We start from the raw sequence: 12,685 nt of genomic DNA, 5'->3' as shown, positions 1-12,685 counted from the left end.
GCAGGCGTCCACAGGGATACGACGATTATTATGTTTTTTATTAATTCTCTTATGTTTGTATATAGTTAAGTGTGTGATCGGGACGATCACAATTAAGAAGGGGGGATAGTGTTGTGCTGGAAGCTTCCCCCGGCGACCATAGGCCTCTAGAAGGCTCCGGGAGAAGCGAGCAGGGGGGCGGGGAGCAAGGCGAGCCGTCCGCGCCCCGTGGGGCGCGGCCAGACGCCAGGCGGGAAGTGTTGCCAACTCGCATATGTTTTTGCTACATGTTCTTGTATGATCTAAAATATACTGTAACATTCTAGACTGTGCTGTTCTGGATATATATAGGAGAAGAGGGCGAGAGGAGCCCAGTCCCAGTCATAGTAAGCTAGTGGTAAGTGAAGAGTCAGAGTGAAGTGTACTACTAAGGAAGAATATTAAACTACAGAAGCTGTGCAAAGTGTTTACATATCTCCCTCCCACGGAGTCTCCTGACGGCGACACGGAACCCAAGTAACACGTCCGGCATAACAATATATACAATAATCCCTCGCCATATCGCGGTTCACTTATCGCGGTCTCGCTGTATCGTGGATTTTTAAATTGTATCGCATCGCGGATTTTTCGCTATATCGCAGGATTTTGCGGTAAAATAAACATTTTCTAGCCTAAAAAATGAAAACGATATAAATCAACGTAAGTCGGAACACACCTAAATAAGCACCTACGTCACCTACCTATTTTTTTTTTTCCGTCGCGGCCTATTGCGCCGTTAGTCTTTTCCCTGGTTCACTCCTCCCCCACTTCTTTTCTTTTTTCTCCTCCGTTCCGGTATTTTTCTCCTTCCTTCTCATTTCTTCTTTTCCTTTCACCTCCCTCCCAGTTTTTCTCTTTAAATCTCTTTCCCTCCCACTCACACCCTTTCTCTCCCCCTCTTTCCTCACCTTTACCTGACCCTCCCTACCTCTCTCTTTTAATCTCTTTCCCTCCCACTCACACCCTTTCTCTCCCCCTCTTTCCTCACCTTTACCTGACCCTCCTTACCTCTCTCTTTTAATCTCTTTCCCTCCCACTCACACCTTTTCTCTCCCCCTCTTTCCTCACCTTTACCTGACCCTCCCTACCTCTCTCTTTTAATCTCTTTCCCTCCCACTCACACCCTTTCTCTCCCCCTCTTTCCTCACCTTTACCTGACCCTCCCTACCTCTCTCTTTTAATCTCTTTCCTTCCCACTCACACCCTTTCTCTCCCCCTCTTTCCTCACCTTTACCTGACCCTTCCTACCTCTCTCTTTTAATCTCTTTCCATCCCACTCACACCCTTTCTCTCCCCCTCTTTCCTCACCTTTACCTGACCCTCCCTACCTCTCTCTTTTAATCTCTTTCCTTCCCACTCACACCCTTTCTCTCCCCCCCTTTCCTCACCTTTACCTGACCCTTCCTACCTCTCGCTTTTAATCTCTTTCCCTCTCACTCACACCCTTTCTCTCCCCTCTTTCCTCACCTTTACCTGACCCTCCCTACCTCTCTCTTCTTTTCCCGTCCCATTTCCTCCACCCATTTCCCTTGTTTCCTCCTTTCTCACACCCTCTTATCTTTAGTCTTATCTCTCACTCTATCACTCTTCCTCCCTTTCTCCTTCCCCATTAGATTATATGAACACACACACACACACACATACACACACACACACGCACAGAAGGTGAAATGGAAAGGGTGTGGGGAGGGAGGGGTGGAAGTGAGAGTCAGGTCATGTTCTGTCTGAAGTCCTGACCTGCTGTGACTGTCCCTCAGGACCTCACCTAACTCTCTCTCAGGACCTGACATGACTCTCCCCACTGTCCCTCCCTCCCCACACCCTTCTTGTTTTCATCCTCCTTATCTCTCCCTGTTTCCTCCATTAATTTTCCTTGTTATCCCTTCTTACATCCTCTCGGTATTTTTTTCATGACTCACTCTGTTCCTCTCCTCCCTTTTCTCCTCCGTATTTACCTAATTGTGATAATTATAAAAGAAGTGAGCTACGCTCATGTTATCCTTTCTCTGAGTATTCTTCCGCCCCGCCAAACTAATTCCTGCGCGAAGTTTGTATTTACGAAGCAGATGTCGAAAGTCGTAACAAGAATTATAGTATCATTTATTGGGACCACGTTATAACAACGAAACGTCGTAGGAAGTGTTTATAAGAGTGTGGGAAAGGTCAATAAGAGTGTGGGAAAGATTTGTAAGAGTGTGGGGAGGGTTTATAAACCCTTAAAATATATATGAATAATAAAAAAAAATATATGGTCGCTACTTTGCGGATTTTCGCCAATCGCGGGGGGTTCTGGAACCTAACCCCCGCGATAGACACGGGATTACTGTATATGTTACAGGGAAAGTGTGAAATCAGTCATTTCATGAAATCCCTAGTGAATTTGTGAAATGGATTTTTCATCTTGCTGTGTTATGGAACCTAACGTAACCTATCCTACCCTACCCTACCCTAAACTAACCTAACCTACCTACTCTACTCTAAACTAACCTAACCTACCTTAACCTACTCAAACTAACCTAACCTTACTTATCATAACATAACCTTATTAAAATAACATAACATTGAATAATTTTGTAAGTAAGGTTAGGTTAGTTAGTGTTCGTTTAGGGTAGGCTAGGTTAGGTTAGGGTAGTTTAGGGTAGGATAGGTTACGTTAGGTTCCATATCTTAGCAAAATGAAAAATCCATTTCACAAACTCACTAGAATATATATATATATATATATATATATATATATATATATATATATATATTATGACCTAAAATATATATATATATATATATATATATATATATATATATATATATATATATATATATATATATATATATATATATATATATATTTTTATATATCTATATATATATATATATATATATATATATATATATATATATATATATATATATTTATATATATATATATATATATATATATATATATATATATATATATATATATATATATATATATATATATATATATATATATATATATATATATATATATATATATATATATATACAGGATCACAAAAAGTAGGTTTAACCCGTCCCGGCCGATAGAGCCCATATGGGACTGCGTCACCGCAGGCCGATAAATCCCTTATGGGACAGCTACTTTACGCGTGTATCAAAACTGCGCTAACATTGGTAACGCTGCTAATTTGGCTTGAGGAGTAGGCTTATGTTTACACTGTCGCCCCGGACCATCACCACCTCCCCCACGCACCCTACCTCTGTCCCATAGACCGACCCCGGTAAAGTGACCACCACCGCTGCCACGCCAACAATGAGTGCTACGGCAGCTGCTTCTGCATGTGCCCCTAAACGCCCAAGGGGGACCAAAAAGACTGCAATGATGTCGGGAGATGATGCACGCTGGCCAGTTATGCGGGGGTCCAATGCAGGCGGCCAGTCCTCCTACGCCTGAAAAAAAATCACACTGTGACTGCCCCACTATCATAGAGGGTCCAAAAAACAAACAAGCGGGCCCATAATAGACCGGGAAAAGGCCCTGGGCGCACAATGGACCGAGTATGACACCTCAGCAGTCCAGCCCAGCTCGGAGGTTTGCACGCGCCACCACAATTTCCAACTACCGGCGATTATTCTGAAGCAACCAGGGTGATCTAAGCAAAATTATATAACATGCTGATGTATTTATATGTATACTAACAGCTAAAATTGCAACGGACCCACCTCAGCACTCAAGCCCAGCTCGGATCGAGGGTTGCACGCGCCAACACAATCTCTAACTACCGGCGATTATTCTGAAGCAACCAGGGTGAGCTAAACAATAATATTTCACATGCTGATGTATTTATATGTATACTAACAGCTAAAATTGCTTCCAGGTTATTCTGCAAGAGTTGATTTTAAGACGATTAATGCGGCTGTGGGGGGGGTAGACGCGGGGAGTATCGTCGGCCTTTACGGGTTAAGTATCATAAGTTGATTAAGTGTGTCTCCCTCCCTATCGTTAGACGTCCGCATTCCAGTACATCTTTTTTTTTTGTCCTCCCCGGCCCTTTCACCCTAGTTAAAGCAGTACACGTGGCCTTCTCCTTCCCGCCATGTTGCTGCCCAGCAACAAGCTAGCGTCCCCCTTGCATCCTCCCGTCCCCCCCCTCCGGTTAAGGGCACCCGTCAAACACCGGTAGAAACAGCCTGCACCCTCACTGGCCCCTCATACCCCCTACTCCTCTCAACCAGTTTCGATTGGCGCCAATTCTCCCTACTGCCGTCCACCACCTGAGCTCCCTTCCTTCCCCTCTACACAGCAGAGCGCATCCTACTAATATTACCCCTAGTCACTTGAAAGAAAATCAATCACCATCAAATAAAGTTAACATTATTCCGTAGATTTTTGCCACTATTAATTTTTCCAGCACCTGCTTGAGTTGTTATCTCAGACGAAACACAGGTTTCTGAAGCTACTGACAGCAATCTCTATTCTGTTCCCTCCTACTATCTCTATCCTAAATTTCAATCCAAAGCTGGATGTTGCGTCTACGTGCGCAACGACATCACTTGTTCTCGTGCCCACGACCTTGACTCTTCTGAATTTTCCACCATCTGGCTAAGACTTCATTGTCATTCTATTACTAAATACATCTGTGCTGTTTATCTCTCACCTAACTCTACTGACTATGTAAAATTCTTTGACTATATGAACTCTAAAGTGGAGCACATCTTGACCCACTCTCCCTTCGCTGAAATCTCCATCTTGGGAGATTTCAATGTTCACCACCAGCTTTGGCTTTCATCCTCTTTCACTGACCAGACTGCTGAACAAGCCTACAACTTTGCTCTCCTCAACGACCTAGAGCAGTTGGTTCAGCACCCCACACGTATCCCTGACCATCTTGGAGACCGGCCCAACATACTAGACCTCTTTCTTACTTCTAACCCTTCTGCTTACTCTGTCAAACTGTTCTCTCCATTGGGCTCCTCTGATCACAATCTTATTTCTGTATCCTGTCCTTCCTGTACATCCTCAGGACCCACCGAAGAGGCAATGCTTCTGGCATTTTGCTTCAGCTCGGTGGGACGACCTGAGGATGTACTTTTCCGATTTCCAGTGGAATGATTATTGCTTCCAGGAGAGAGACCTCTCTGTGTGTGCCCAGCGCATCACAGAGGTGACTGTCTCTGGAATGGAGGCATACATTCCACGTACTTTCTCTACATCTCCATGCTAAAAAGCCTTGATTTAATCTCGCTTGTTCTCATGCTGTCAAAGATAGAGAGACAGCTCACAAAAGGTACCAGAGCCTTCGCACTCCTGCTAACCATGATCCTTATATTTCTGCCCGGAATCGTGCCAAATCTATTCTCCGACTTACCAAAAACTCATTCTTCAATAGAAAATGTCAAATCCTTGCTTTCTCTAATTCTTCCTTTGACTTCTGGAATTTAGCCCAAAATATCTCTTCCAATTTTACTTCTTCTTTCCCTCCTCTCCTTAACCCTGACGGCAGCACCGCCATCTCATCTATCTCTAAGGCTGAACTCTTCACTCAAACTTTCTGTAACAACTCCACTCTGGACGATTCTGGGCATATTCCTCCTACTCATCCCACCTCTGACTCCTTCATGCCTGTTATTAAGATTCTTAAGAATGATATTTTTTATGCCCTCTCTGGCCTCAATTCTCAGAAGGCTTATGGACCTGATGGAGTGTCTCCTATTGTCCTTAAAAGCTGTGCTTCCATGTTGACACCCTGCCTGGTCAAACTCTTTCGTCTCTGCCTATCAACATCTACCTTTCCTTCCTGCTGAAAGTACGTATTTGTACACCCTGTGCCTAAGAAGGGTGACCGTTCCAATCCCTCAAACTAACGCCCTATAGCTTTACTTTCTTGTCTATCTAAAGCTTTTGAATCAATCCTTAACCGGAAGATTCAAAAGCACCTTTCCACTTCTAACCTTCTACATGATCGCCAGTATGGGTTCCGTAAGGGGCATTCTACTGGCAATCTTCTTGCTCTCTTAACTGACTCTTGGTCATCCTCTCTTAGCCGTTTCGGTGAAACTTTCTCTGTTGCGCTAGACATATCGAAAGCCTTCGATAGAGTTCGACAGCAGTTCAAGTCTTTGCTTTCTAAACTGCCCTCTTTCGGATTCTATCCCTCTCTCTGTTCCTTTATCTCCAGTTTCCTTTCCAGTCGTTCTATCTCTGCGGTGGTAGACGGTAACTGTTCTTCCCCTAAACCTATTAACAGTGGTGTTCCACAGGGCTCTGTCCTATCACCCACTCTCTTCCTATTATTCATCAATGATCTTCTTTCCATAACAAACTGTCCACTCATACGCCGACGATTCCACTCTGCATTATTCAACTTCTTTCAATAAAAGACCATCCCAACAGGAAGTACATGACTCCAGACTGGAGGCTGCAGAACGCTCAACCTCAGACCTTGCTATCATTTCCGATTGGGGTAGAAGGAACCTTGTGTCCTTCAATGCCTCAAAAACTCTATTTCTCCACCTATCAACTCGACACAATCTTCCAAACACCTATCCCCTTTTCTTCGACAACACTCGGCTGTCACCTTCTTCAACACTAAATATCCTCGGTCTATCCTTAACTCAAAATCTTAACTGGAAACTTCACATCTCTCTCATTAAATCAGCTTCCTCGAGGTTGGGCATTCTGTATCGTCTCTGCCAGTTCTTCTCCCCCGCACAATTGCTATTCATATACAGGGGCCTTGTCCGCCCTCGTATAGAGTATGCATCTCACGTGTGGGGGGGCTCCACTCACACAGCTCTATTGGACAGAGTGGAGTCTAAGGCTCTTCATCTCATCAGCTCTCCTCCTCTTACTGATAGTCTTCTACCTCTTAAATTCCGTCGCGATGTTGCCTCTTTTCCTATCTTCTATCGATATTTCCACGCTAACTACTCTTCTGAACTTGCTAACTGCATGCCTCCCCCCCTCCCGCGGCCTCGCCTCACACGACTTTCTAATCAAGCTCATCCCTATACTATCCAAACCCCTTATGCAAAAGTTAACCAGCATCTTCACTCTTTCATCCCTCACGCTGGTAAACTCTGGAACAATCTTCCTTCATCTGTATTTCCTCCTGCCTACGACTTGAACTCTTTCAAGAGGAGGGTATCAGGACACCTCTCCTCCCGAAATTGACCTCTCTTTTTGGCCACTCCTCTGTACTCTGTTTGGGAGTAGTAAGTATCGGGCTTTTTTTTCATTATTGTTTTTTTTTTCACGCCTGAGAACAGTCTCCTTTTCTGTAGAATTTTTTTTTTTATATATATCAAATGATTTGAAATTTTTATTTTACATTTTAAGGGGCAAATAAAAAATACGAAAAAATTGCAACCTGGGATGACACCTATCTATGACAAAAGACGACACTGTATGGGTTAAATGAAATGGATACGTAATGTTAACAAGACTTACCGAAGTGACATATACGTAATGGTAGGGATGACATAGTAACATCAGTATAACTTGTATCGTAATGTTACATCTACATAAAGACGAGAAATGAGCATAACAGTGAGTGCCGGGTTGCCGTAATCTTGCCTCGACGTACAGAGATCAAATTAACATATGAAATACGAATTGCAGTTACTTATACAAGCATCTCGTTGGTAAGGTTGACATATTATATTCCATTAGGTTAAATGATGTAATCTTGCCTCGACACACAAACGTCACCCGCCGTTCACGGGTATTTGGTTCCATGAGATTTCCGTGATCCACGAATCCGCGATCGACGGGACTATAATCAAATAGGGAAAATAGGGTTTCGTTCTACCATCTCGATTGAATAAAAAAATGGATTTTTAAGGCATTTCTAAGCACTGTTACATAGTTTTATACGTCTGAAGACATTGATGAACGCTTGGAGGCTATAATAAACTAAAAAATGCTGTATAAACTCCACTGTAGAGCACTGCCGCCTTCACTCGCACGTGGTAAACAAACTGTGTTCTCTTCTTCTTATAACCTGTTACGCTTTGTATCGCTTTTAGGTTATTCACTTCTTTCTTCTATCACTTCCTGTTTGGTAAATTTCAACAATTATTCTGTCTGCTTTTTTCTTAACCCGATTGACTATATAACCTTTTCTTTCAGCTGACTTCTCTCTTCCAGCTTCGAAGGTAAACACTAAATGCGCAACGTTTGAGCTGGGCGCTACAGACCGCGTATACGCGAGTTTTCATCCACGTTCGGCGGGGGGTGTCGCAATTACCCTACCCGCGTATAAGCGAATCCGTGAACGGTGAGGCCGTGAACGGCGGGGGGTGTCTGTACAGAGATCAAAGTAAAAAACAACATACGAGTGAATTGAGGTTACTTATACAGTGAAGACTCAATACTCGAACGTCTTGGAAGTCGAACTTTTCGATACTCGAACGCAATAGTTCGACTTGGTACTCGAAAAATATCTGGTACTCGAACGTCCGCACACGTGCTTGTAAACAAAGTCACCTGGTCTCTCCCTCCCCGCCGCCGCCAGTTGTCCCGCCACGGTCGTGAGAACAACATTCTCCTGCGTTCTGTCTGTGGTTTTTCATTTAGAAACTTACAATGGCATCAAAGAGGCTTATTAATGGTGAAAATAAGCCTAAAAGGAAGACTGTAGTGACGACCATTGAACGGAAAGAGGAGATTATTGATAAATACGAGAAAGGACCAAGAATCACCGATCTTGCAGCTGAGTATTGTATGGCGAAATCTACAGTAGCCACCATGCTGAAGAACAAGGAGGCCATTAAGGGAGTTGATGTGGCGATGGGTGTGAAAAAGCAACTTAAGCGACCTGCGGCAGTGGAAGAAATGGAAAAATTATTGATGGTGTGGATAAACGAAAGGCAGATGGCTGGTGATTCTATGTCAGAGGGCATTATTTGTGCGAAGGCTAGGCGGCTCCATGGTGATCTTATTTGTGATACTACCTCTGACTCCAGTGAAGATTTTAAAGCTAGTAAGGGGTGGTTTGGGAATTTCAAGAAGAGAACTGGAATTCATTCTGTTGTGAGGCACGGCGAGGCCGCAAGTGCTGACAAAGTTGCCGCCGAGAAGTTTGTGCCTGAATTTAAGAAATTTGTGGATAAGGAGCGCTTAAGTCCACAACAGGTCTTTAATTGTGATGAGCCAGGCCTGTTTTGGAAAAAAACTACCAAACAGGACCTATATAACGAAGGAAGAAAAGTGTTTGCCAGGACACAAACCCATGAAAGACAGGCTAACCCTGCTTCTGTGCGCCAATACTAGCGGCGACTGCAAAATTAAACCGCTGCTGGTGTACCATTCGGAATACCCCAGGCCATTCAAGAAGAACGGTGTGCAAAAGAGCAAACTCAGTGTGATGTGGAGAGCAAACAAGAAAGCCTGGACAACCAGGCAGTTCTTCACGGAGTGGTTTGTGGAGGTGTTTGCACCTGCAGTGAAGACATACCTAATAGAGAAGAATCTACCACTCAAGGCCCTCCTGTTGATGGACAATGCCCCTGCACACCCTCCAGGCGTGGAAGAAGAATTGGGTAAGGGGTATACATTCATCGAAGTAGTGTTCCTCCCCCCCAACACCACGCCACTGATCCAACCCATGAACCAGAATGTCATCGCCAGCTTTAAGAAGCTGTACACAAAAGCACTTTTTGAGAGGTGCTTTGAGGTGACTTCTGAAACAGAGCTCACTCTGAGGGAGTTTTGGAAGAATCACTTCAATATCCTCCACTGCCTAAGGCTTATAGATAAAGCCTGGGGTCAAGTTTCTGTGAGGTCCTTGCAGTCTGCCTGGAAAAATCTGTGGCCGACCTGTGTCACAGCCAAGGATTTTGAGGGATTCGAGCCTTCAGTCCAGGAGTCTGCTGTGGTGGAGGACATTGTGTCTCTGGGGAGGGCCATAGGCATTGAGGTGGACAGTGATGATGTGGAGGAGCTGGTGCAAGCACACTCTGAAGACCTCACCACTGACGAGCTGCGTCAACTTCACCAGGAACAGCTGCAGGAGGTAACTGAGGAGCTGTCTTCAGGGGAGGAGGAGGGGAACAGCAAGGAAAGAGTCTCCACTGCAGAGATCAAGAAATATTTGTGGCAGTAGACAGAGTTGGGAAACTTTTTGGAGAGGTGCCACCCTGATATTGCTGCCGTACACAGAAACATAAACCAGTTTGATGAAAAATTGATGCAGGATTTCAGAGACATTTTGAAAAAAAGGCAAAGGCAGATCACATTAGACAGATTCTTGTTGAAAAAGGAATCTAGTGAGAGTGCAAGTGTTAGTGAGCCACAGCCCTACACTAGTGGGTTCACAGGAATCACACCAGGAGACAAGTTACCAGACGGTGACTTGTCCTCCGACGAATAACCTCCCTCCTCCTCCCCACCCTTCTCCCCTCCTCTTCTACGTTATCCATCACCAGCCTTCACTTACAGTAAGTACAAATCAAAATTATAAAAAAATTTACATTGAAATTTTTGTAAACTTAAGGTTTTGCTAAGGTTAGAACGAATTACCTGATTTATAGGTATCGGTAGTCGAACTTTTTGATACTCGAACAGCCATTTGGAACGAATTAAGTTCGAGTATTAAGTCTCCACTGTACAAACATCTTGTAAGTAAAGTTGGCGTAGCTTATATTTTGCTAGTTTAAATGACATAATCTTCCCTATACGTACAGACAGATCAAATTAACATAAGACATATGAGTGAATTTAGATTACTAATACAAACATCTCATAGGTAAAGTTGGTGTAACTTATATTTTGCTGGTTTTAATGACGTAATCTTCCCTATACGTACAGATAGATCAAATTAACATATGACATACGAGTGAGTTGAGGTTACTTATACAAACATCCTGTAGGTAAGGTTGGTGTAACATATTTTGCTGGTTTTAATGATGTAATCTTCCCTATACGTACAGATCAAAGCAACATACGACATATGAAGAGAATTGAGGCTACTTATACAAACATACCAGTGAATTGAGGTTACTTATACAAACATCTCGCAGGTTAAGGTTGACGTAACTTAAATATCGTTAGTTTAAAAGACATAATCTTGCCTATACGTACAGAGATCGAAGTAACATCTCGAGAGTAGGATTCACGTAACTTGTATTTCGTTACTTTAAGGTTACGTACAATTACAATACAGTCGTAAAGACGGAAAGAATAAAGGAAAGAAAGAAAGTGTGTCGAAAGGTCATCTTATCGCCTACAAACACATAGAGAGACAAACACTGGGGCTAGGGAGGGAGGGAAGGGTAGCAAACACACACACACACACACACACACACACACACACACACACGAAAATAAGAACACTGAACCACATACCCCAATTAAATGCCTCCACACTAAACATCCTTCTTCGACCGTCGATGTTGAGAGGAGGAGGAGGGTGAGGAGGAGGAAGCGGAGGCAACTGAGGAGGAGGAGGAGGAGACGAGAGTAGACGTGGAGCCGTCAGCGATGGAGTTGGCGGCTGTTCCTTCGTCCTTCCATTCGACGGCTGCGGCGGGTGACTTCTTGGCCGCTGCCGCCGCCTTGTCCATCTCCTTCCTGTGGATTTGGTACTCAACGATGAGCCGGCAGGTTAGCATGAAGAAGAAGATCTGGGGAGGAGGGGAGGGGAGGTTAGGCTAGGTTATGTGTGTGTGTGTGTGTGTGTGTGTGTGTGTGTATTTACCTAGTTGTAGTTTTACAGGATCTAGACTTACGCTCGTGTGGTCCCGCCTCCATATCTGTATTAGTCCAAATTTTCCTTAACCATAGCTGGGTGTTATTGCGATACTTTATCGCTGATAACAAAATCGGGTTATCGGCAATCCGCTACTTATTTATTCGTTACTTTTATAACCAAACCAGCGATAATCGCTACTTTTTTCCACCTCTCAGAAAAAAAAAAAACATAGTCTCCTCCCTACTGCACATGCGTGGCCCGGGCGCCCGGTGTTGTATGAAAACCCTTCGGGGTATTAAATATCTTCGGTGAAGAGATTTCATACTTAGATCATCAACATTAAAACAATAGGTTATTTTTTTATGTTACTCAAAAATTACTATATCAAAGAGAAAAATCATTTAACTTTGCCCCCAAAATTATTATTCACTGCCTGAAATTTGTGATCTCGTTATAAATAGCGCAATCAGAGACCAGCGGCTTGTGTTATCATGTGGCGGCGTGGAGCGTGGCCTCTCAGCTGGGTCTCAAGTGACGGAGTGAGTGCCAGTGTTCCGGTTCCCAGTGCTTCAGTGCTTCTTTATTGAAGTGACTGTTAAAGTGTTAATGGTGATGAGTAAGAATAACTGAATAAGTATTGATGGGCCAGTTCACGAGAGACCAGTGTTTGTAAACAAAAGCGCCCTCTTTTGACGGTGGGGACGCCAAATAACACAACACCGGTTCAGGCGTTTCTAATACAGGTAACTCTCGATTTACACGAGTTTGGTTTACGCGTTTTTGAAATAACGCGGGGTCCGAAATCCAAATAAATGTTTAATTTACACGTTTTTTCCACTTATACGCGATATATTACGGAGTGGCCACCATATGTCTCACGCAACTGGACTCGCACGGCGCCGCGGCCACACATCTGAGCTCAGTTCTTCCCGCGCGCCACTTGAACAACAATACAGTACCCACGCTACCACGCTACTCAACAATAGGGGTGGGCA

General features: G+C 43.8%; 1 protein-coding gene across 1 annotated transcript; it reads left to right on the top strand.

Annotated features, from left to right (window-relative positions):
* The first annotated feature begins 9,230 nt into the window (after window positions 1-9,230).
* LOC126990456 (tigger transposable element-derived protein 1-like) lies at window positions 9,231-10,103 on the top strand. Its single transcript, XM_050849060.1, has one exon. It carries the CDS (start codon window positions 9,231-9,233, stop codon window positions 10,101-10,103), a length of 873 nt encoding a protein of 290 aa, XP_050705017.1.
* Window positions 10,104-12,685: the final 2,582 nt, after the last annotated feature.

The sequence above is a fragment of the Eriocheir sinensis genome, unplaced genomic scaffold (genome assembly GCF_024679095.1).
Source record: "Eriocheir sinensis breed Jianghai 21 unplaced genomic scaffold, ASM2467909v1 Scaffold1668, whole genome shotgun sequence".
In the NCBI taxonomy this organism is placed as follows: Eukaryota; Metazoa; Arthropoda; class Malacostraca; order Decapoda; family Varunidae; genus Eriocheir; species Eriocheir sinensis.
Note: the sequence above shows the minus strand (reverse complement) of the source record. Positions and strands in the feature narration are given on the sequence as shown.